The sequence below is a fragment of the Oncorhynchus nerka genome, linkage group LG21 (assembly GCF_034236695.1).
Source record: "Oncorhynchus nerka isolate Pitt River linkage group LG21, Oner_Uvic_2.0, whole genome shotgun sequence".
In the NCBI taxonomy this organism is placed as follows: domain Eukaryota; kingdom Metazoa; phylum Chordata; class Actinopteri; order Salmoniformes; family Salmonidae; genus Oncorhynchus; species Oncorhynchus nerka.
Window position 1 is genome coordinate 17,844,064 of NC_088416.1, and position 25,962 is coordinate 17,870,025.

Consider the following 25,962-nt stretch of genomic DNA (forward strand, 5'->3'; position numbering starts at 1 on the left):
GGCCTAGTCGTAGCCAGAAAATCAGGATCTATCAGTGACCGTCACTTGAAAAGGGAAATCTTGTCTTAAAACGGCACGCTATTCCCTATATAGTGCACTACTTTTTGACTAGCGTCATAGGGAATAGGGTGCCATTTGGGACACACACACCTCATGTCAGGTTACAAAATAGATGTACTAGGCTAATCTATTCCATCTAGAAAGTAAATAATCATTCACGTTTTCCTCCCGAGTGGCGCAGCGATCTATGGCACTGCATCTCAGTGCTCGCGGCGTCACTACAGAGACCAGAGTTCAAATCCAGGCTGTATCACAACCGGCCGTGATTGGGAGTCTCATAGGGCGGCACACAATTGGCCCAGCGTCGTCCAGGTTTGGCCGGTTTAGGTCGTCATTGTAAATAAAAATTTGTTCTAAACTGATTTGCCTAGTTAAATAAAAGGTCAAATAAAACATTTAAAAACACCTGGGGAGAGAAGGTAGCTGCAGCCAGTAGGAAAGTAGGCCAGAGGATCCCACTCTACACAACAGTGCAGTAAGAGACATGCAGCTACAAGTAGGTCCCAAATGGCTAAAAAAAAGTGGACTACTTGTGACTAGAGAAGTGGCCACAAAGAAAGTTGATGTTTAAACTGCAAAACACATTTTTACATAGTTATTCCACAAAGATTCCTTATGTGAATTCACAACGCAGCGGTGCTGCTGCCAACATTGGTTTGGGTCTTACGGTGCATCTGTTTCAGATGGTTCAGCATTGCACCTGTACTACTATTACTTTACCTCAATTCCACCTCGCAAAGTTTGCATTTCCTTCTCATTGTACTTCACTGTATTGCCAAACATGACTTCACTGCTGTCACTTGCCTTCCTCTGCCATTTTTCCAACTTAAACAGTGATGACAGTGGTGGAGAGTAGACTCCAAAAATAACTGATTCCATGACCCCCTTGCACGTCAACACCCAGTGTCAACCACCATTTCTACCTGTTAACATTCAATCATTCCTAAGATTCTTTACTTTTGGAACGGAGGAGACTGATTAGTTGCCGTACTTCAGAGAACACTCGCATCTTTCATAGCAAGCTAGCGAGGGACGGAGAGAGGGGAGGGGCACAGTATAGGCAGGTCAGCAACCAGGCAGAGAGTCAGAACCGTGCGCTAGACCCAGCAGTCGGCAATCAAAAGTACTCATCATTCTGGAATTTCATATTTGGACACAAACTGTAGTTAGTTATTTATGCGACAAAAATCTGAATTGTATCATTCTGAAACATTGGATAAATAAACTATTGGTTTGATGATGTTGAGGGAAATACACAGCCTATAGACTAATGGGTCTAGCCTATTTCATTTGAACTCTTTCCGTCTAAAGTATGTTGTGCGTCAGACAGTGGAGTGAACTGTCACATCTTCACCCAGTGGGGGTCCGTAATGGGCACAGCATGCTTTCAGTCAGCCTGGCCAGGATTTAGGCTACGTCTTTGTCCCAAATAACACCCCATTCCCTACATCAGGGATCGTCAACTAGATTCATAATTACAAATAATTAGTATACTGCAAATTGACCACAAGAAGCCCAAACATATGTAATATTTGACTAAAACAATTATTTCAAACCTTGTTAATTGCTGAATTAAAATCAATTGGTGATCTCCTGGTGTTTTTATTTCCAACAATGACAATGCAACAACAATATTTGGAAACTTGGGGGGCCAAATTAAAACCACTCGCAGACCACCAGTTGGGGAATCCTGCCTTACATATGGAACTACTGTGGACCAGGGAGGCAGTGCCATTTGGGAGGCAAACTGCCTCACCTCTCACATCAGCTGAGCACTGCTCTCACCTACATATGCATGCAGGCTCATGCACGCATCTGGCATGCCATTCATGGAACCTAAACCCACTTTTTTGAGGGAGCCAAACTGAGTCAGAAGTATGCGTAATGTCTGACTGTTCAAAGTCCCCCTTCTCTCTACTGGCTGTGTGTGCTGTGGGGCTCTGTAGAGGCAAGCAGGCTTCCTCTGAGTGACTCAACACCACACACACGCATGCGCACACACTTGGGTTGGGCGATATTTGGGGAGACCTATTCCATGATATGCTACTCCAAATATTGCGGATATCTGATATTATCATTTTGCATTGTTGATGACAAAAATAATTCCACTGTGCTTATTTATGATAGTATAGTTGCCTTCTCATTAAAAAAAAAACACGTATGACAAAAAAAAGAGGCTTTATTCATTTAGACTTCATATTGATACATACGGATAAAACTGCAGTTTCGATTTGTCAAGTTCAAATATCACCAATACTCAATATTATCATATAGTATATCAGCCAACCCTAACACACACACTGCTGCTGGTGACAAGCCTACATTAACCAGGTTGGTTGTGTTTGGTCGAAGTCACAGAACACTGTGGTGAAACACTCATCTCTGACTTTGCATCTAGGTGCACCAAACACACAGGGTGGTGCTCAACAGGAGCAAAATTTCAATACACAAAATAATCTGTTAAAAGTGGACAAAAAGCCAGGACGAAGGGGTGAGGAGAACACACACCAAGACTGGAGAGAAGAGAGTGATAACGCTCACATACGATTCACTGAGTCACTTTGTAAACAAAACACAGAGAACTGGAGATAAAGGAACCCCCTTGCTCTCTTTCTCCCTCCCTTCCTCACAGGCTGAACTCACAGGGCTGATTCATTCACCAAGGCATTTCCAGGAATCAGGATACATTACCCCCAGAAAATAGCCCTGCTGCCACAAATACAACCCACTCTCTCTGTAACCCCCCCCCACCACCACACACACACCTATCGCCCTTCAGGAGAGTTACTGGCAGAATGGTGGCAAACAATGCAATCCTCCGAAACCAATGATTTCCACAGGCTTTCAACTAATGGGCTACTTCAGAGAAAATGACACATTAATAGGTCATATTTGACGTCCACAAACAAAGACCTCTCTCTGTAAACTGGAGATTTCCATTTCAGTTCCACATTTTAGATTAGGTGTCCTTAATACAGTACAAATGTAAGCTGTAGGCTTAGTTTATGTACACTGAATAAAAATTAAAAAACGCAACCTGTGAAGTGTTGGTCCCATGTTTCATGAGCTGAAATTAAAAGATCCTAGAAATGTTGCATACGCACATAAAGCTTATTTCTCTCAGATTTTTTGCACAAATTTGCTTACATCCCTGTTAGCATTTTTACTTTGCCAAGATAAGATAATCTATCCACGTGATAGGGGTGGCATATCAAGAAGCTGATTAAACAGCATGATCATTACAGAGGTGCACCTTGTGCTGGGAACAATAAAAGGTAACTAAAAGGTTTAGTTTTGTCACAACACAATGCCACAAATGTCAAATGTTGAGGGAGTGTGCAATTGGCATGCTGACTGCAGGAATGTCCACCAGAGCTGTTGCCAGATAATTTAATGTTCATTTCTCTTACGGTAGAGAATTTGTTAGCACGTCCAACCGGCCTCACAACTGCAGACCACTTGTATGGCGTCGGGTTGGTAACCGGTTTGCTGATGTCAACGTTGTGAACAGAGTGCCCCATGGTCGCAGTGGGGTTATAAGCAGGTATAAGCTAAGGACAACAATGACCAACAGATGCATGTATGTTCCCAGTTACGTGAAATCCATAAGTTTAGGGCCTAATGAATTGATTTAAATTGACTGATTTCCTCCTATCAACTGTAGCTCAGTAAAATCTTGAATGGGAAACACGAGGGAATATAGATATATATTTTAAAAAATCTCTATCTGCCAAACGTTACCTTTTCACAGAGACAGAAGAATAATGTGCAATTTTTTCCAAGAGGGCATCCAGAGTCTGAAAATCCAGCAGATCGTTAGACTTAGCATGCATCTTGTAATCCATCTAGAAGCTTCCCCCAACACAAAGCAAAAAAAGAAAACAGGAGAAGTTTGTCTCCCTTTCGCTCCTTTTCCCACAAACACAGGAAGAGAGAAATCGGTTCTTTTCAAGGTTCCAATATAAATCAGTTTCACAAAATCCATAAATCCACACACGATTAATTCATAGATCCAGGTTTAAGTGAGGGGTATTCCTTGAAAAAAAAAACACACAAAAAACAGAAAAGGGCCAGGGAGCGGGGTAAGATTGAGCCTGTTGAGGCCTGGCTGGAGCCGGCTGGCTGAGTTAGCTGTGTGTGCCGGTCTCCTTCGCTCGACCCCCTCCCCCTCTCAGCAGCAATACAACGGCCCAGTAGCCACAGGCTCCTCGCCCCATTGTGTGTCCACCCCGGGCCTCCCCCCTCACAAGCAGTAAGAGGGCGAAAGGAAGGAGAGGGCTCCGGTAAAAAAAAAATATCCAGGAGAGCTTGCTTCTTTCCTTTCTCTCGTAGCTCTTCTCTCTCTCAAACACACACACAGCAAGCAGCGTGCGGTGGTTATTCAACGCTGAAAATGGCTCGGCTGTTTCGCTTCCTCATTGAGCGTTAGTCTCAGCCCACAGCTTGTTACCCCTCCCTCTCCCTCCACCCCTCCCTTCTCTTTTCCCCATCAATAGCTTGAGGTCCCTCCCTCTCTCTCTCCCTCCACACCTTTGGCACACCACCCTTCTTCCCTCCCTCCATCCATAACACCCTGCCCCTCCCCCACTTGCTGTTCTCCTTTCGGGCTGATCTTGTGAACCAAAGCCTGCTTACCCCCACCAAACCAATGGCTACCTTATCTATTGCTCTCACTCCTTCTCCCTTACATCCCTCCCTCACCACCACACTGCTGCTGCACACGCACACTCACGCAGCACGTATAGACTAGGCCAAAACAAAAGCATCCGCGCCAGGCTTTTGTCAATGCAGAGAGAGAAAGAAGAGAAACAACGAGAGGGAGAGAGAGATATGTAAGACAGTGCTATCAGAAGGGGAGGATCGAGCTATCCATTCCTTCTTCACAAGGCCAGCTAAATTGCAAATAACACATTTTGGGATGGTAAACATTCAGAGTAAACTTTAGCGAGATAAAGTATGTAGCATGAGAACACAGTGTAAACCGTGGCAAAATGTGTAGAATTGCAACAAATTAGCTTTCAAACCAACATTTTGTCTCCGCGGCCAATAGGAAGGCCTATAAAAACATTGGTCAGAGACGGCGCCGCTGGCTGAAATAAATCCTGCTTGAAACAGTGGATATTCATCTCCCATAAACTAATATCAACTCAGACACGGGGGAGAAATTTGGCACGAGACAGGCTGTTCAAACATACTGCCCAACAATATACTGTGGAATAATGGAATTCCCACACAAGTTAACAGAAAGGCATCCCTTGCTTTACGAGCATAATAAAACACTTGTCAGCAAGTAGTCATTTCATTCAAGGCTGTGTGTGTTTGCGGGAGAGAGTGTGACACACACAGCTACAGCGTTCCCCAGAAGTCAGTTAATAATCCCCCCCCCGTAAATCAGCCAGCCATCTGTCTCCAGAAACAGTGATTCACCTCATCATGACCCATTAAAATGACACCAATCAGTGTGTGGAGCGTACCTCGCAACTACTGTCTTACCAAATAACATGATGACAAGAGACCACGTCACATACAACTGGAGAGAGAAAGCAAGAGAGAAAATTAAGGGAGGGCATGACAGAAAGGGTGACAGAGCCTGCTGTGCTGTAATTAAGACCGGGGTGTCTGAGGGTACAGTAGTACCAGGGTTTCAGTTATGAAAATGTGGCACCAGACACTTGACCAGCAACATTTTAATTTACAGGATATTTGAGAAATTTACCGGGCCCATATATGCATTGGGTCCGTAACCCAATTAGGGTGTCCACCCTAATCAGAATGACAGAAATCACATTTAGATTATGGTGATTCATCTTAACAGAACATTCAAGTCGAGGATGCAAGGATGTGTGTCCTTTCCTTGCACCTTGAAGATGTTAGAATAACTGACCACATTTACTTTTCCTCAGCCAACAAGACTTGTAAGGAACAGAAAAATCACTAGCCTATATGCATAGGCAAAGCCTGAGTTGTTTGGTGAAGCAAATTTTCCCATAAAAATGCATCTTTATAATAAAGCATTCCATGAATCATCGCATTTGCAGACTGGTGTAAGATAGCCTACTATCCTCTCCTCCCTTTCTGCATCCCTTGATTCTCTATGTCCCCTATCCTCCAGGCCGGCTCGGTCCTCCCCTCCTGCTCCGTGGCTCGACGACTCATTGCGAGCTCACAGAACAGGGCTCCGGGCAGCCGAGCGGAAATGGAGGAAAACTCGCCTCCCTGCGGACCTGGCATCCTTTCACTCCCTCCTCTCTACATTTTCCTCTTCTGTCTCTGCTGCTAAAGCCACTTTCTACCACTCTAAAGTCCAAGCATCTGCCTCTAACCCTAAGAAGCTCTTTGCCACCTTCTCCTCCTCCCTCCTGAATCCTCCTCCCCCTCCCCCTCCTCCCTCTCTGCAGATGACTTCGTCAACCATTTTGAAAAGAAGGTCGACGACATCCGATCCTCGTTTGCTAAGTCAAACGACACCGCTGGTTCTGCTCACACTGCCCTACCCTGTGCTCTGACCTCTTTCTCCCCTCTCTCTCCAGATGAAATCTCGCGTCTTGTGACGGCCGGCCGCCCAACAACCTGCCCGCTTGACCCTATTCCCTCCTCTCTTCTCCAGACCATTTCCGGAGACCTTCTCCCTTACCTCACCTCGCTCATCAACTCATCCCTGACCGCTGGCTACGTCCCTTCTGTCTTCAAGAGAGCGAGAGTTGCACCCCTTCTGAAAAAACCTACACTCGATCCCTCCGATGTCAACAACTACAGACCAGTATCCCTTCTTTCTTTTCTCTCCAAAACTCTTGAACGTGCCGTCCTTGGCCAGCTCTCCCGCTATCTCTCTCAGAATGACCTTCTTGATCCAAATAAGTCAGGTTTCAAGACTAGTCATTCAACTGAGACTGCTCTTCTCTGTATCACGGAGGCCCTCCGCACTGCTAAAGCTAACTCTCTCTCCTCTGCTCTCATCCTTCTAGACCTATCGGCTGCCTTCGATACTGTGAACCATCAGATCCTCCTCTCCACCCTCTCCGAGTTGGGCATCTCCGGCGCGGCCCACGCTTGGATTGCGTCCTACCTGACAGGTCGCTCCTACCAGGTGGCGTGGCGAGAATCTGTCTCCTCACCACGCGCTCTCACCACTGGCGTCCCCCAAGGCTCTGTTCTAGGCCCTCTCCTATTCTCGCTATACACCAAGTCACTTGGCTCTGTCATAACCTCACATGGTCTCTCCTATCATTGCTATGCAGACGACACACAATTAATCTTCTCCTTTCCCCCTTCTGATGACCAGGTGGCGAATCGCATCTCTGCATGTCTGGCAGACATATCAGTGTGGATGACGGATCACCACCTCAAGCTGAACCTCGGCAAGACGGAGCTGCTCTTCCTCCTGGGGAAGGACTGCCCGTTCCATGATCTCGCCATCACGGTTGACAACTCCATTGTGTCCTCCTCCCAGAGCGCTAAGAACCTTGGCGTGATCCTGGACAACACCCTGTCGTTCTCAACTAACATCAAGGCGGTGGCCCGTTCTTGTAGGTTCATGCTCTACAACATCCGCAGAGTACGACCCTGCCTCACACAGGAAGCAGCGCAGGTCCTAATCCAGGCACTTGTCATCTCCCGTCTGGATTACTGCAACTCGCTGTTGGCTGGGCTCCCTGCCTGTGCCATTAAACCCCTACAACTCATCCAAAACGCCGCAGCCCGTCTGGTGTTCAACCTTCCCAAGTTCTCTCACGTCACCCCGCTCCTCCGCTCTCTCCACTGGCTTCCAGTTGAAGCTCGCATCCGCTACAAGACCATGGTGCTTGCCTACGGAGCTGTGAGGGGAACGGCACCTCAGTACCTCCAGGCTCTGATCAGGCCCTACACCCAAACAAGGGCACTGCATTCATCCACCTCTGGCCTGCTCGCCTCCCTACCACTGAGGAAGTACAGTTCCCGCGCAGCCCAGTCAAAACTGTTCGCTGCTCTGGCCCCCCAATGGTGGAACAAACTCCCTCACGACGCCAGGACAGCGGAGTCAATCACCACCTTCCGGAGACACCTGAAACCCCACCTCTTTCAGGAATACCTAGGATAGGATAAAGTAATCCTTCTCACCCCCTCCCCCCTTAAAAGATTTAGATGCACTATTGTAAAGTGGCTGTTCCACTGGATGTCTTAAGGTGAACGCACCAATTTGTAAGTCGCTCTGGATAAGAGCGTCTGCTAAATGACTTAAATGTAAATGTATTCGTAATGTGATAAGTAGATTAGATTACCGGGTAGCCTACGGTGCTGACACTGACCAACAGATCAGTAAAAATGATGTTGTCCATATAATAGGCCTACGGGAAGGGGAGACAAACAGTGGCACTGACCCAACAATGAGAGTGAAGAGTGCGCTGTGCGCACTCACCGGGGATATGGCCGATGCACTCCGCTGGCCTACTGTTGTTCGCCCAATTAAGTTTTTTGATACGTGTCCTTTTTTTAGTTCAGTGTATTTTCTTTGTATTTTCTTTACAACAATAGCCGTTTGCTTTCCAAACTATGTTATCCCTCAATTTAATTTGGAAATATTGCCATATGCCTGGCTGGGCCTATACTTTTCACTGACAGGTGCAACTCAATAATATATTTGCTATTTGCAGCATGTGCTGCACCAATTGCGTCCACTGCCTTTCCTTCCGATAGTAAGCAATGTGACTGTAGGCAAAACATTTATTTATTTTGAAGGCTAGGGGAAGCTAATGATCCTCTGTGGCCAAATCATGTTTTATTAGCCTATTATGAATAATTGTATTTATTTTGGTATAGACAAGAGTATGTCAACTATGTCAACCTACTATCCACCATAGTAGAAAACTTTACATATTCTATTGGTCAGCTTGTCGAGAATGAAATAGCCTAAACAGACTCTGGGACAGTAGATCCCAAATTCATACAACCAGTTGGTCTAAGCTTCATAAAAATTAAAAAGAAATTCATTTTTTTCCCTTCTTCTCCCTGACATGTGGCCTGTGCCAATTGTATTTATCGTCTTTTCCATTATTTTTAAATGGACAAAAGCCGGGTATTAACAGCTAACGAAAACCCTGAGTAGTAGACTGAGCTCAACCAACTGAACGACACCTTTACCTCATGGCTCTGATGCACAGATCAAGGCTATGTTCAGGGGGGTGCAACGTCACAGAACTTGTCTGTCAGACCATTTGTTCACTGTTCAATTGACCTAAAGCACGTGGTTAACGTGTGTTATGCAAGAGCAAGCGAGACAGAGAGAAAGAGAGCGAGAGAGGGAAAGAGAGCGAGAGCCAAAGAAAGAGATGGAAAGCGAGATAGAGAGGAAGGGAGAGAAAGAGAGCACGGTTACATGCACACAATAATACGATTGTGGAGAATCAAATTCAAATATTACTCCAATTAAAACATTTACAGAATTTGCAAGAAGAACAATCTCTAATAATCCTGTTTATATGACATCTGAAATCAGGCTACCTGATGGGACTTGTGATCAAAGCAGAAAATCGGCAACCCAATTGTTGTTTTACCACAGTTAGCACAGTTACCATGTTATTTTTGCAAATACTATTTGATTCTGAGTTTGGACATATAAAGCTTGCGCTACCGGTGTTGGCACATGCGCAGATCAATCACCCCCACCGCACTAAACACACACACTTTAAAGGGGCAGTGCAGTTAAAAAAACATTTTTTGTTTTTTTTATTTCTGCATCGAGGTTGAAATAAGAGTCTGAAATTGTGAAAATTATGATGTGCCATTTTGTGTAAGATGCTTGGAGGAAAAAAGGCTTGGAATTTCAGCCTTTTCGTGTGGGATGGAACTTTTGTTCCACATCATTACATCACAATGTGATCGGATTATAATAGACCAATGACTGTTCTTCTGAGTAAGGGGATGGGCTCTAGACCATCCTATAAGCCAATCAGGGCTGTGTATATAAATATCTTCATATTTGTTTCTTAACACCTACACAATTAGACTGCGCATTTCAATGGTCAAAGGAGAATCGGGTAGCGATGGGCGATACATCAAATTAATTCAAATGTATGTTTAGCGTGATATTCCAAATGCCTGTATCGCAAGAATCAAGCTTGAGATGTCATTTTGGTCACATCTCCACCTGTGCCATGTGCTCCTTCCCATTTATACACACAAAATCTGCAATAAGCATAAAGCACAATTTTATAAGGAACTGGCAACTGGTTCTCAATCTGAGAAATAAGGTAGGCCACTTGGTTTCAACATCTAAACAAAGTGGACAGGCTAGTATGCTGTTCAAACAGTTGAGGACGGACAGAAGGGTGTGTTCATAACAATTCAACTGTTCTACCTTGTCAGTTAGCAAATAGATCCAAGATGGCTAAACTTGAAATAGAAAGATTTGCTGGCTGCTCACTAGTACGTGGGTTTGTGCTTGAGAGATTGATTTTGAGACCTGTGTTAATGTTCTATAATGCCTGCAGTGCTACAACAAGTTAGCCATTATTAGTGAATGTGCATTATGCATGGTTCTGCTTAACTTTATAACAAAATGGGCATTTTCATGAACAGACTTGAAAGTTAGATCAATGATTATTGCATTTTAAAAAAGCAGGTTGAACTTTTTATAAAATAATGAAGCTATTATGCTACACAAAGTGGTAGACAAACACGCGCAGACACAGACAGGGGCATTCCTGTGCTTTTGCCACTTCAGCAAGTTGAAGGAAAATATGTATCACTTAACGCATTTCGTTCATGTCTTATGACAATCTTTGGCAAATTAATGGATTTTCTAATCAATTCAATACATTTAGTTGATTTTCCCACTAAGTTCATACAATATTGCTGAGCACTGATTTCTATACTGTTGTCTAGCCTTGATCAGTGAGAGATGTGTCAGATCTGATTTCACACATACAGCCAGTGTAGGGGTGTCTCAAATGGCACCCTATATTTCCTATATAGTGTACTACTTTGACCAGGGCCCATAGAGTGATGGTCAAAAGTAGTGCACTACACAAAGATTATGGTAACATAGGGCTCTGGACAAAAGTATACACTGGTCCAAAGTAATGCACTTTAGAGATTAGGGTGCCATTTCAAACGCCCCCTAGGACCTCTTCTGTACTACAGACACTGTCTTCCTAGCAGCACGCCCCACCCCCTCCTCCCAGACTATCCACGTGCCATACGCACCCCTACAGGGACAATACAGCAGCTGCCAGAGTGACAAAGCTCCAGATTCATAGAGGCTGGGGATACGTCCCAAATGGCACCCTATTGCTTTCGGACCTGGGCAAAAGCCGTGCCTTCGGAAAGTATTCAGACTCCTTGACTTTTTCCATATTTTGTTAAGTTACAGCCTTATTCTAAAAAATGTATTAAATAAATAAAAAATCCTCATCAATCTACAAACAATACCCCAGACGGTCACTGCTCAATTATGTGCGCACCACACAAACAGACACACAGGACTAATGTTGACATCGCCCTACCTTACTGAGCACTTACTGCAACATTCAGTCATGGAAGGGAGAGGGGAGGAGGGGGCTGCCTGGGTCTGGCTTCCTGCATTATTAGGGAGGATGGGATGGGGGTTGGGTCAGAAGGCAGGAGAGGCAGAGACAGCAGTGGAGGCACACACACTCGGGCACATACACACACACACACACAATTCAAATGTTATTTGTCAGATGTGTCGAATACAACGGTAGACTTTACAGTGAAATGCTTGCTATGAGCACTTATCAACAATGCAGAGCAAAAATTATTTAAAAAGTCACACAAGAAGAATTAAACACCATCTCTCGCACACACACAGAGGAGATGAGTGGGCCAGGAGGAGGAAGTGCCTTCAGAGGCCATTAATCATGTGGGCAACAGAGCAGCCAAAACCAACAGGGACCCCGGTCGAGGAGAGAGAAGGGACAGCCAGCCAATCTGCTGGCTCTGGGTGTGTGTGTTTTTACATGCCCAGACTGTAGTATGAGTGCGTGTGAGCTGTGTGTGTAAGGGCATGGGCGAGGGGTATAAGGCAGGTGATGGATAGGGGATGCAGAAATAGAATAGTACACTGTGGGACAAAACCAGGAAAACAAAGCCCTTTCAAATCCTTGTGTCAGGCACTCATCTCAGAACACAAGAACATTATGAAACTCAAAACAGAACAAAACACTGGAACGCACACACACCTGTCTCTTGGGTCACATTAGCAGACATACACAGGCTGCCATGTTATTAGATGGATATACGTCACTGAAACTCCCCACTGCAGAGCTAGGTCTTGCTCAGTGGGTCACTAACAACAATCAGTGGTTTTATTGGACAAATGCAGGTATTAGCCTAGTGCCTCCCTGTTTCACTTCAATTCGAAACGCTTTCTCCCTGAACACGATCCAGTACACATTACACACACGGCCAGGGAAGCTATACTTTTCCCTCAGTCAGTTCCAGAGGAAAATATACTAGTACACTAGATGATAAACTTACATGTGTATCTCTGCGTGGAGGTCCTTAATCGAGAGTGCATTTCCTCTCCGGCCTCTTTCAGCAAAGAGGTGCCGCGTGGCCCGGCCCGTCACCTGATCCAGAGAAGAGTCCCCTTAGAGACGCTGGTCCAAACCCAGCTAATTGATCACAGAGCACACTGCTGATGAGGAAAAGGGGAGTACACCTGGGAAAAGGACAGAGAGGACAGTCCATGAGAACACCAGCGAGAGAGACGGCAGCAAACTCTCAAACATGACGCACGCACAAAGACCCTAGGGTCTAGACAAATCTGGGTCGCATTCAGGAAGGTGCAAGTACATGGCAGATAGAAATGTCACCAGTAGAGCTGACATGATTCACCCGCTACAGGTAAGAGGCATGTGTGTTACTCTACTATATAATATTTACGCCTACATCTGATTCTCAACTAACCTAAAAGTTGTTTCATGCTGAACGCAGCCCAGTGCTACATTCTCTGGTCCTGGCATGATGCAATCAGACTGCTGTTTTTAGGAAAGGTGTGCAAGGGGGAGTCATGCAATCGCCATAGACAAACATTGGCAGTAAAATGGCCTTACCGAAGAGCTCAGTGACTTTCAACGTGGCACAAGTCAGTTCAACACATTTCTGCCCTGCTAGAGCTGCTTTTAGTCAACTGTAAGTGCTGTTATTGTGAAGTGGAAACGTCTAGGAGCAACAACGGCTCAGTCACGAAATGGTAGGACACACAAGCTCACAGAACAGTACGGCAGAGTGCAAAAATAAATAAATAAATATAATAACAGCACTTACAGTTGACTAAAAGCACCGGAGAGCAACACTCACTTCCGAGTTCCAAACTGCCTCAGCACAAGAACTGTTCGTCGGGAGCTTCATGAAATTAGTTTCCATGATCGAGCAGCCGCACACAAGCCTAAGACCACCATGCCCAATGCCAAGCATTGGCTGGAGTGGTGTAAAGCTCGCCATCATTAGACTCTGGACCAGTGGAAATGCGTTCTCTGGAGTGATGAGAACGCTACCCGAGGAGAACGCTACCTGTCCAAATGCATAGTGCCAACTGTAAAATTTGTCAGAGGAGGATTAATGGTCTGGAGCTGTTTTTCATGTTTCGGGCTAGGACCTTTAGTTCCAGTGAAGGGAAATCTTAACGCTACAGAATACAATGACGTTCTAGACGATTCTTTGCTTCCAACTGTGTGGAAGGCTCTTTTCTGTTTCAGCATGACAATGCCCCCAAGCACAAAGCGAAGTCCATACAAAAATGGTTTGTCGAGATTGGTGTGGAAGAACTTGACTGGCATCCACATAGCCCTGACCTCAACTCCATTGAACACCTTTGAGATGAATTGGACCCCCAACTGCGAGCCAGACCTAATCACCCAACCTCACCAATGCTTGTGGCTGAATGGAAGCAAGTCCCCGCAGCAATGTAGCAACATCTAGAGGAAAGCCTTCCCAGAAGAGTGGAAGCTGTTATAGCAGCAAAGGGGTGGACCAACTTCATATTAATGCTCATGATTTTAGAATGAGATGTTCGACAAGCAGGTGTCCACATACTTTTGGTCATGTAGTGTATGCCGGACACAGCTCTACTGAAAGGCTTTTATGGAATGGCATACAAGGGAGGCATGATGAGTCAACAATGTTCCAGGAGCTGCTTTCAGACAATTTCATCAGGGAGACGGAAAGAAAATCCATATGAGCTGTTTAATATTAGACGACTAGTATAGTTTCACCATAACATGGTAATAATCAAGACTGTAAATCATTATTGATTAATGAATCATGATTAACACAGGAAGAGGTTAAAATTAAGTGATTTTGTTTATCCTCCACTCGCACCCCTCCATTGAGGTTTTCCCACAACTAGGCCAAGGATGGAGTTACCATGGTTACTTAACCACAGAGAGTACCCGCAGATTTTCTCAAGGAGGGCAAGTAAGATCGAGGGCAATTCCACAGTAACAGAATGATACTGGACTATTTTTAATATGTTCACAGAATATTTTACTCAAACGAATTTACTTGAACAGTGCAGATGCAATGTTTGGTAACAGAATTCTGTTTTTTGCTATTTGTGCTGGCATTCTGTGAGCAAAATTAGCATCTGTACTGTTCAAGTAAACGTATGAAATTTTCTGTGGAAATTGTTAAAAGTGTTTCTTGTGCATAGAGTTGTATGTTTGTTTAACTTTGCAATCATTGCTTTTTTTGTTTGGCATGCATTTTAAGAGACAAATCTGAGTCTCAGCATCATTCTGTCACTGTGGAATTGCCCTATAGCTTACATGGCCTCAATGACAATCTAAACACCATATAGACAGATGTAGCCAATAAATTATCCATTAAGTGAAGTGTGTGTACTTAAGGATACAAATACAAGGCCTGGGCAACATCAATACGTGAAATGCTTGTTCTAACCCTAATCAGAGGATACTAACGGTATGCCAAAGTCGAGGGTACCAATTCAAAACGAAAGTACAGCGTCGACAGCAGCCGCGAAATTGTCACGGAAAACAAGGCTACGATACTGTACTTGAAATACACCAACAATGTTCACTCTATGGATGAGATTTTAGACAAACAAAATATGACAATTCGGCTTGTTTCCTTACATCTGTTCTATAAACCACCAACGTTTTTCCACTTCTCTTCAGACCTCCTGGGACAACACAAAATGGCGACTGCAAGCAAGCAGCTTCAAGTCCCTATTCAAAATCCCAAACGCCTTTTCAAATGTTTTGTTACTATATTACTCTAGTGGCAACTGCATAAGTGCAGATGTCACGGTTTCGCCAAACCGAGCAAGAGAACACGCTTAAAACGAAGTCTCGTTAGATATACAAAGAGTCCAGTCCGAAGCAGCTAACGTTAGCTAGCAAGCTAAATTAACATTACAGTGGTGGATCCTTGGCGTAGTTACGAAATATTACCTACTTCAAATCCAGTTGAGGGAACGAAAATGGCGTTGTATGAACAGTCACTTGTCATTGTCAAATTGTCAAGCCAGATATGTGAGAAGTAAACACGTTCATCCTCGTTAAATTTGGAAAGTGACCATTTGTTAAAAATCCAGCTAGTTAGCGACCTACTGAACTGAAAATCATGTGTTTCTTGCGTATATTCTCTTCTAGAATGTAAGCTAACTACGTAACAATTTTTGTACCAGTATTCCCAAAAGGTTAGGTAGTCTCGCGCAAGCTGAGCTCATACAACTTTAGTTGGCTTACTTGCTAGCTAATCAACTAGATGTCAATACTGTTGCTGTTGTTAGCTGGCCAACAACTAGCCAAGTCAACGACCTGTGGAAAGGTAGTTATCTAATACTAGTGATGATAGGTAGCTAGTTGATACAGTTAGCTTAGCTAACGTTACTGTAATCTTGTGTTAAAGAGAGGCCCGTGGAAATCCAAATGAAGTAGGTTGTGATGTAATCAGGACAATACTAGGGCATAACGTTAACACTGAAGGGTTAGCTTAGTCAGAGATATTAGAAAGGGATATCTTAGTTAGCTTGTTTAATTCCCGTGTCTCAGTAGCAGGCCTTTACAGACCGCTCGCTCCCTGTAGGCGCACGCTACGACGACCTCAAACGACGGGAGTCCTTAGATTTGTGCCCAACAGGAGCTTCGTGTGAAATACATTACTTTATAAAGGCGTGCATTCACACGGTGTGTGGGAAAAAAAAAAAACGAATACGTTTTACCTCGTTTATTCGGTTGTCAAGGTGCGCGGGATGTTTCTTTCCCAGGATCCAGAACAAACACCTCTCGTCGTCCGTGACGTCATGCGCAGACAGAACGTGAAGTACGTAACGCCGCGTACACGCACAGGTTGCATTAGTACATTGCTATACCGTACATTTTTGTCTTCACAATCCCATGCGCTGTATCAACAAAAATGATCACGCTACACATTATCAGCTTCTTCATTGATTTATCTACTTCAGTTCATTATACCACATGGCAAAGCAACGCACAAGTGTTTACCCAAAAGGCTCGAACTTGCCATTTACATGGGCACCTGCTCTCACCTGGGGCCAAAGCCAGGCCACTGCTTCTTTTGAGCTCGCATTTACATAACACTAGCCAACTGTGAACTTTAACATAAGCTGTTTTGATTATGCAGAAGTGTTCATTATTTAATCTATCTTAATACCCGTAAAGGAATTCTGGGATACTAGTAATGTAAAACTTTTCTAATTTCTGCTTTTTCAAGCAGAAATTTGCTTCCTGCAACACAAACTCAAAAAAGTTCTGGGACACTGTAAAGTCCATGGAGAATAAGAACACCTCATCCCAGCTGCCCACTGCACTGAGGATAGGAAACACTGTCACCACCGATAAATCCACTATAATTGAGAATTTCAAAAAGCATTTTTCTACAGCTGGCCATGCTTTCCACCTGGCTACCCCTACCCCGGTCAACAGCACTGCGCCCCCCACAGCAACTCGCCCAAGCCTTCCCCATTTCTCCTTCTCCCAAATCCAGTCAGCTGATGTTCTGAATGAGCTGCAAAATCTGGACCCCTACAAATCAGCCGGGCTAGACAATCTGGACCCTTTCTTTCTAAAATGATCTGCCGAAATTGTTGCAACCCCTATTTACTAGCCTGTTCAACCTCTCTTTCGTGTCGTCTGAGATTCCCAAAGATTGGAAAGCAGGTGCGGTCATCCCCCTCTTCAACGGGGGGGGACACACTCTTGACCCAAACTGCTACAGACCTATATCTATCCTATCCTGCCTTTCTAAGGTCTTCGAAAGCCAAGTCAACAAACAGATTACCAACCATTTCGAATCCCACCATACCTTCTCCGCTATGCAATCTGGTTTCAGAGCTGGTCATGGGTGCACCTCAGCCACACTCAAGGTCCTAAACTATATCTTAACCGCCATCGATAAGAATCAATACTGTGCAGCCGTATTCATTGACCTGGCCAAGGCTTTCGACTCTGTCAATCACCACATCCTCATCGGCAGACTCAATAGCCTTGGTTTCTCAAATGATTGCCTCGCCTGGTTCACCAACTATTTCTCTGATAGAGTTCAGTGTGTCAAATCGGAGGGCCTGTTGTCCGGGCCTCTGGCAGTTTCTATGGGGGTGCCACAGTGTTCAATTCTTGGACCGACTCTCTTCTCTGTATACATCAATGATGTCGCTCTTGCTGCTGGTGAGTCTCTGATCCACCTCTATGCAGATGACACCATTCTGTATACTTCTGGCCCTTCTTTGGTCTCCAGATGAGCTTCAATGTCATACAACTCTCCTTCCATGGGCTCCAATTGCTCTTAAATACAAGTCAAACTAAATGCATGCTCTTCAACCGATCGCTGCCTGCACCTACCCGCCCGTCCAACATCACTACTCTGGACGGTTCTGACATAGAATATGTGGACAACTACAAATACCTAGGTGTCTGGTTAGACTGTAAATTCTCCTTCCAGACACACATCAAACATCTCTAATCCAAAGTTAAATCTAGAATTGGCTTCCTATTTCGCAACAAAGCCTCCTTCACTCATGCTGCCAAACATACCCTTGTAAAACTGACCATCCTACAGATCCTCGACTTCGGCGACGTCATTTACAAAATAGCCTCCAATACCCTACTCAATAAATTGGATGCAGTCTATCACAGTGCCATCCGTTTTGTCACCAAAGCCCCATATACTACCCACCACTGCGACCTGTACGCTCTCGTTGGCTGGTCCTCGCTTCATACTCGTCGCCAAACCCACTGGCTCCAGGTCATCTACAAGACCCTGCTAGGTAAAGTCCCCCCTTATCTGACCTCGCTGGTCACCATAGCAGCACCCACCTGTAGCACGTGCTCCAGCAGGTATATCTCTCTGGTCACCCCCAAAACCAATTCTTACTTTGGCCTCCTCTCCTTCCAGTTCTCTGCTGCCAATGACTGGAACGAACTGCAAAAATCTCTGAAACTGGAAACACTTATCCCCCTCACTACTAGCTTTAAGCACCAGCTGTCAGAGCAGCTCACAGATTACTGCACCTGTACATAACCCTTCTTTAATTTAGCCCAAACAACTACCTCTCCCCCTACTTTAATTTATTTATTTTGCTCCTTTGCACCCCCATTATATCTATCTCTACTTTGCACATTCTTCCACTGCAAATCTACCATTCCAGTGTTTATTTTATTTTATTTATTTTTTACTTGCTATATTGTATTTACTTTGCCACCATGGCCTTTTTTGCCTTTACCTCCCTTATCTCACCTCATTTGCTCACATTGTATATAGACATGGTGTGATGAAGGAAACATACAGGAACTCAAATCCTTCTGTTCACCTGATTTAGAATTCCTCACAATCAAATGTAGACCGCATTATCTTCCAAGAGAATTCTCTTCGATTATAATCACAGCCGTATATATCCCCCCCCAAGCAGACACATCGATGGCTCTGAACAAACTTTATTTAACTCTTTGCAAACTGGAAACCATTTATCCGGAGGCTGCATTCATTGTAGCTGGGGATTTTAACAAAGCTAATCTGAAAACAAGACTCCCTACATTTTATCAGCATATCGATTGCGCAACCAGGGGTGGTAAAAACCTTGGATCATTGTTACTCTAACTTCCGCGACGCATATAAGGCCCTGCCCCGCCACCCTTTCGGAAAAGCTGACCACGACTCCATTTTGTTGATCCCTGCCTACAGGCAGAAACTTAAACAAGAGGCTCCCACGCTGAGGTCTGTCCAACGCTGGTCAGACCAAGCTGACTCCACACTCCAAGACTGCTTCCATCACGTGGACTGGGACATGTTTCGTATTGCGTCAGATAAAAATATTGACGAATACGCTGATTCGGTGTGCGAGTTCATTAGAACGTGCGTTGAAGATGTCGTTCCCATAGCAACAATAAAAACATTTCCTAACCAGAAACCGTGGATTGATGGCAGCATTCGCGTGAAACTGAAAGCGCGAACCACCGCTTTTAATCAGGGCAAGGTGTCTGGCAACATGACCGAATACAAACAGCGCAGCTATTCCCTCCGCAAGGCTATTAAACAAGCTAAGCGTCAGTACAGAGACAAAGTAGAATCTCAATTCAACGGCTCAGACACAAGAGGCATGTGGCAGGGTCTACAGTCAATCACGGACTACAAGAAGAAACCCAGCCCAGTCACGGACCAGGATGTCTTGCTCCCAGGCAGACTAAATAACTTTTTTGCCCGCTTTGAGGACAATACAGTGCCACTGACACGGCCTGCAACGAAAACATGCGGCCTCTCCTTCACTGCAGCCGAGGTGAGTAAGACATTTAAACGTGTTAACCCTCGCAAGGCTGCAGGCCCAGACGGCATCCCCAGCCGCGCCCTCAGAGCATGCGCAGACCAGCTGGCCGGTGTGTTTACGGACATATTCAATCAATCCCTATACCAGTCTGCTGTTCCCACATGCTTTAAGAGGGCCACCATTGTTCCTGTTCCCAAGAAAGCTAAGGTAACTGAGCTAAACGACTACCGCCCCGTAGCACTCACTTCCGTCATCATGAAGTGTTTTGAGAGACTAGTCAAGGACCATATCACCTCCACCCTACCTGACACCCTAGACCCACTCCAATTTGCTTTACCGCCCAAATAGGTCCACAGACGATGCAATCTCAACCACACTGCACACTGCCCTAACCCACCTGGACAAGAGGAATACCTATGTGAGAATGCTGTTCATCGACTACAGCTCGGCATTCAACACCATAGTACCCTCCAAGCTCGTCATCAAGCTCGAGACCCTGGGTCTCGACCCCGCCCTGTGCAACTGGGTACTGGACTTCCTGACGGGCCGCCCCCAGGTGGTGAGGGTAGGCAACAACATCTCCCCGCTGATCCTCAACTCAAATATAGGCCATGTGGATATGTTAATATTGAAACACATCTTTTAAAAAAACAATTATTTTGACTTGTTTGATAAGATTAGTACACATTTTCTCAGGGGACTCCCAATGGCACCCAGTCCCCAGGTTTGGGAACCACAGTACTAACCTCCATCTCTGCTTGCTTCCCCTCTCTTTTTCTGTCTCCTCTGCTCCCTCCTGCATGCATTTCAGCCCACCTCAGCCTCACCACTGAGCACCAGATTACTGTCTGTGTCAGTAGCCTACTCTCTGTAAAGCTATTATTAGAATTTTGTAGCATATTTTTTGCTCCTACCTCAGTAGGCTCCGTTTAACGTTAGCTTAGAAGTCTTCCGGCAGCTAGCCACCTGAGTGACATATATACATATATACGGCTAAAAAAAATAAAGGGAACACTTAAACAACACAATGTAACTCCAAGTCAATCACACTTCTGTGAAATCAAACTGTCCACTTAGGAAGCAACACTGATTGACAATAAATTTCACATGCTGTTGTGCAAATGGAATAGACAACAGGTGGAAATTATAGGCAATTAGCAAGACACCCTCAATAAAGGAGTGGTTCTGCAGCTGGAGACCACAGACCACTTCTCAGTTCCTATGCTTCCTGGCTGATGTTTTGGTCCCTTTTGAATGCTGGCGGTGCTTTCACTCTAGTGGTAGCATGAGACTGAGTCTACAACCCACACAAGTGGCTCAGGTAGTGCAGGATGGAACATGGCATGGAACGAGCTGTGGCAAGAAGGTTTGCTGTGTCTGTCAGTGTAGTGTCCAGAGCATGGAGGCGCTACCAGGAGACAGGCCAGTACATCAGGAGACGTGGAGGAGGCCGTAGGAGGGCAACAACCCAGCAGCAGGACCGCTACCTCCGCCTTTGTGCAAGGAGGAGCAGGAGGAGCACTGCCAGAGCCCTGCAAAATGACCTGGAATTTGCCAGAGAACACCAAGATTGGCAAATTCGCCACTGGCGCCCTGTGCTCTTCACAGATGAAAGCAGGTTCACACTGAGCACATGTGACAGACATGACAGTCTGGAGACACCGTGGAGAACATTCTGCTGCCTGCAACATTCTCCAGCATGATCGGTTTGGCAGTGGGTCAGTCATGGTGTGGGGTGGCATTTCTTTGGGGGGCTGCACAGCCCTCCATGTGCTCACCAGAGGTAGCCTGCCTGCCATTAGGTACCGAGATGAGATCCTCAGAACCCTTGTGAGACCATATGCTGGTGCGGTTGGCCCTGGGTTCCTCCTAATGCAAGACAATGCTAGACCTCATCTGGCTGGAGTGTGTCAGCAGTTCCTGCAAGAGGAAGGCATTGATGCTATGGACTGGCCTGCCCGTTCCCCAGACCTGAATCCAATTGAGCACATCTGGGACATCATGTCTCGCTCCATCCACCACAGACTGTCCAGGAGTTGGAGGATGCTTTAGTCCAGGTCTGGGAGGAGATCCCTCAGGAGACCATCCGCCACCTCATCAGGAGCATGCTCAGGCGTTGTAGGGAGGTCATACAGGCACGTGGAGGCCACACACACTACTGAGTTTCATTTTGACTTGTTTTAAGGACATTACATCAATGTTGGATCAGCCTGTAGTGTGGTTTTCCACTTTAATTTTGAGTGTGACTCCAAATCCAGACCTCCATGGGTTGATACATTTGATTTCCATTGATAATTTTTGTGTGATTTTGTTGTCAGCACATTCAACTATGTAATGAAAAAAGTATTTAATAAGAATATTTCATTCATTCAGATCTAGGATGTGTTATTTTAGTGTTCCCTTTATTTTTTTGAGCAGTGTATATATCAGACACTATTATGACAATTACAATTATTACTTTATAATTCATTGTTAAATCACAAATTAATAAATGTCACATTAACAAAATAAATACAATACCTGTTGTATATTGGTCACAATCTCTGCTGTGAGTTCATTGTAGACTCTCAGACGAGCAGCAGCATTCAGGTGCAGCAGGGGTCCAAAGAGGTGCTCTTGTGCAAGAAGTCTTGGACACCAGGGCCAGCATATCTAGGCTCCAGATTAACTCTGATAGCAATCTTAACATCCCTTACTGCTGATTCATCTTCATCAGATGCCACCATTGATTTCAGGATCATTGTTTTCATAGGCAGGACCATGGAAACGATGGAATGCACACAGTGCATATCAGTGTTGTGACTGTTTTGAGATGTTTGCACACTTTGATAACTTCCTCTGCTAGTTAAGACTGTCATTTTCAGACAAAGTCACTATCTTTGACGTTCTTCCTCACAGCTTGATCAGTCAATGTAGAATACACCGCAACTTTCTGCTCAAGGTATCTCTCAACCATGTCATGGCTTGAATTCCATCTAATAGGGACCTCTTGGATTGGTTTGTGGTTTGGCAGCTCCAGCATGTCCTGTTTGGTCTTGAAAACATGTGCAGCAGTTGTGCTTTTATGAAGGAAGGATACCACCTTCCTGATCTTTTGCTAGGAGTCGAGAGATTGCATTCACTGACATTGCTTTTTGAGATACTAGATTAATAACGTGAGCAAAGCATACCATCCGTGGCCCCAATCCAGCTAGTGCAACTGCATTTACAATATTTCTATCGTTGTCAGTGGTCACAGGAATCGTTACGTTATCCCTCTCCAACTTCAACACTGCAACTAACTTCCCTTAGTTCTTCCCCCAAGTTTACACTGGTGTGACTACTCTCACCGAGACGTGTTTGAAGGACATGACTTGTTATCTCCCACTCTGCCGTAAGGTAGCTCTGTATAAGGCAGGTGTTAATGTCTGGGCAAAATTTGTACGGGAAGGAATAGTGAAGCGCGGCTTAAACATGTTTCTGAACCTCGCATTCTCTACCACAGAGAAGGGTCTCATATCTGCCGCTATGAATTTTGATATTGCTGCGCTGAATTCTCCCTACCGGAGTCAGCCGCATATTTTTGCCTGAAGGCTCTGGGTAGAAGTGTTTGCCGTTTTATTTATCTCGCCAAGTCCGACCGATTGGAACTTTAGGGTGATGTCGGCGCAGATGAGTAGTCATGTAACTCGTATTGCCACTCGAATAGGCTATCGGAAATGCTCCGAGCCTACATGTTGTAGAAATTTTAATCACCACTCGTTGGCAATCCCCGTTATAGTTTTTACAGGGAAACCGAAATGTTCCCAGACGGCAGACCTGAATGATACTGGGGCGTCTTCTAGTTCTGGCTCACCAATGCTTGCCATGTTGCTCCTTTTGCATTTAGTTAACTGCTAATTCCCCCATAAGCTAATTGCTGCTACGACGTTCTCTTAGCTATGTTCTCGTAGGAGTTAAATAACTAATGAGCGGAGTTGCAAGACGAAACAACTTTACTTTTATTTTCCCACGTTAATGCAATATTTTTTTTACGATCATATATACATTTATTTTTGCCCTAGCTGTAATATATTGTAATGACCTGACTAGATCATAAAGGAACAATTGTCCAGACAGATGATTGAGTTTACGAATTGACGGTTTATTAACCCAACTTTACACAGGCTACTGTTTGGCCGTAGCCCATGCCAAATAAATGAAAGATAACTGATGGAAATGTGTTTTAATAAATGATTAGAATGTTACAGTCCTGAAACCATAGGTCTGATACCATGTGATTAATTTCATACAATTTGAATCATTAGATTATTATAATACATGTGTGTAAGTGTTAGACTCATTCGATGATTATATTATAATACTGTGTGTGGTTTTAGTCAGAATTAACGTTTGGGAACAATGTGTTTAGTGTTTTGAAAGCAGACTATCTGTCTGAGCCAGATCTGGGGAGACCTTGGCCGGGACACTGAGAACTTCCCAGTCCCAGGTCTCTCCCTATCTTAGGGGAGGGTAGGAAGAAACTAGGCTCTATTGGCAGGCGGATTTGATGGTTGGTGTGGAAGTATGTGTGTCGCTATAAATTGAAGGTCCTGTACTGTACACTTCAGAACGTTCCCGTGAATAAACATTTAACATTGGTAGACTGGGCCTGTCTGTTTTCGTTTCTATCAGTATCTTACAAATTGGTAAATGAACAGGAGTATAGAATTCTCCTGACAATAACCCACAAGGCAATCGTGACCTTCTCTTGTGAAGCCCAGACGTAAGAGAGAGAACAAAGTCTAAACCTGGTCTTAACTTCCAATGCTCCATCCCCCTGCCCAACCCCCCCCTCCCCTCCACCAAAAGCCAGGATGCCCGGCATCAGAACATTCCAGGCATTCCCGTGATTGGCAGATAGCAGGTTGATTGGCATGTCGGACCCAGCAAACACTGGGCACTGGCAAGTAAAACACAACCACCTACTAGCCTAACACAACACAAAGCTGTCTGTGCTGGTTGCTACAATATGATTCATGTATTGTTCGGTTCGCAGTGCGTACCGAACCTGTGCACGGTGGACCCTGTACCGACCGGTTCAATACAAATACATGCACCGTTTCACCCCTAGAAATAACACATATGGAATCATGTAGTAACAAAAAAAAGTGTTAAATATATTTTATATTTGAGATTCTTCAAAGTAGTCACGCTTTGCCTTGATGACATCTTTGCACACTCTTGGTATTCTCTCAACCAGCTTCGAGGTAGTCACCTGGAATGCATTTCAATTAACAGGTGTGCCTTGTTTAAAGTTAATTTGTGGATTTTCTTGTTTAATGCGTTTGAGCCAATCAGTTGTTGTGACAAGGTAGGGGTGGTATACAGAAGATAGCCCTATTTGGTAAAAGACCAAGTCCATTTTATGGCAAGAACAGCTCAAATATGCAAAGAGAAATGACAGTCTATCATTACTTTAAGACATGAAGGTCAGTTAATTCGGAAAATGTCAAGGACTTAAGGTTTTTGCTACTGCACTTGATGAAACTGGCTCTAATGAGGACCGCCACAGGAAAAAAAGACCCAGTGTTCTCTGCTGCAGATGATAAGTTCATTAGAGTTAACTGCACATCAGATTGCAACCGAAATAAATGCTTCACAGAGTTCAAGTAACAGACACATCTCAACATAAACTGTTCAGAGGAAACTGCGTGAATCAGGACTACATGGTCGAATTGCTGCAAAGAAACCACTACTAAAGGACACCAATAAGAAGAAAATACTTACTTGGGCCAAGAAACACGAGCAATGGACATTAGACGGGTGGATGGTCTGATGAGTCCAAATTTGAGATTTTTGGTTCCAATGTCTTCGTGAGATGCAGAGTAGGTGAACGGATGATCTCCGCATGTGTGTTTCCCACTGTGAAGCATGGAGGTGGGGGTGCTTTGCTGGTGACACTGTCAGTGATTTATTTAGAATTCAAGGCACACTTAACAGCATGGTTAACACAGCATTCTGCAGCGATACACCATTCCATCTGGTTTGCACTTAGTGGAACTATCATTTGTTTTTCAACAGCACAATGACCCAACACACCTCCAGGCTGTGTAAGGGCTATTTGACCAAGAAGGAGAGTGATGGAAGTGCTGCATCAGATGACCTGGCCTCCACAATCACCCTTACCTCAACCTAATTGA

The 25,962-nt window shown here is 44.7% G+C and overlaps 1 protein-coding gene and 1 long non-coding RNA gene across 2 annotated transcripts in view; both read right to left on the reverse strand.

The window, feature by feature from the left end:
• LOC115103990 (bromodomain-containing protein 4-like) overlaps positions 1-4,448 on the reverse strand; it is a 43,080-nt gene extending 38,632 nt beyond the window's left edge. The window contains 1 exon segment of the mRNA XM_065006394.1: positions 3,802-4,448. Coding sequence (XP_064862466.1) covers positions 3,802-3,905 — 104 coding nt within the window. The 5' untranslated portion in view covers positions 3,906-4,448.
• Positions 4,449-11,551: 7,103 nt separating this feature from the next.
• LOC135563582 (uncharacterized) lies at positions 11,552-16,347 on the reverse strand. Its single transcript, XR_010460396.1, has 3 exons — positions 16,244-16,347; positions 12,535-12,718; positions 11,552-11,613 (listed from the first exon to the last, which is right to left on the reverse strand). It is a non-coding gene; the product is annotated as an uncharacterized LOC135563582 (long non-coding RNA).
• Between the last annotated feature and the right edge of the window lie 9,615 nt (positions 16,348-25,962).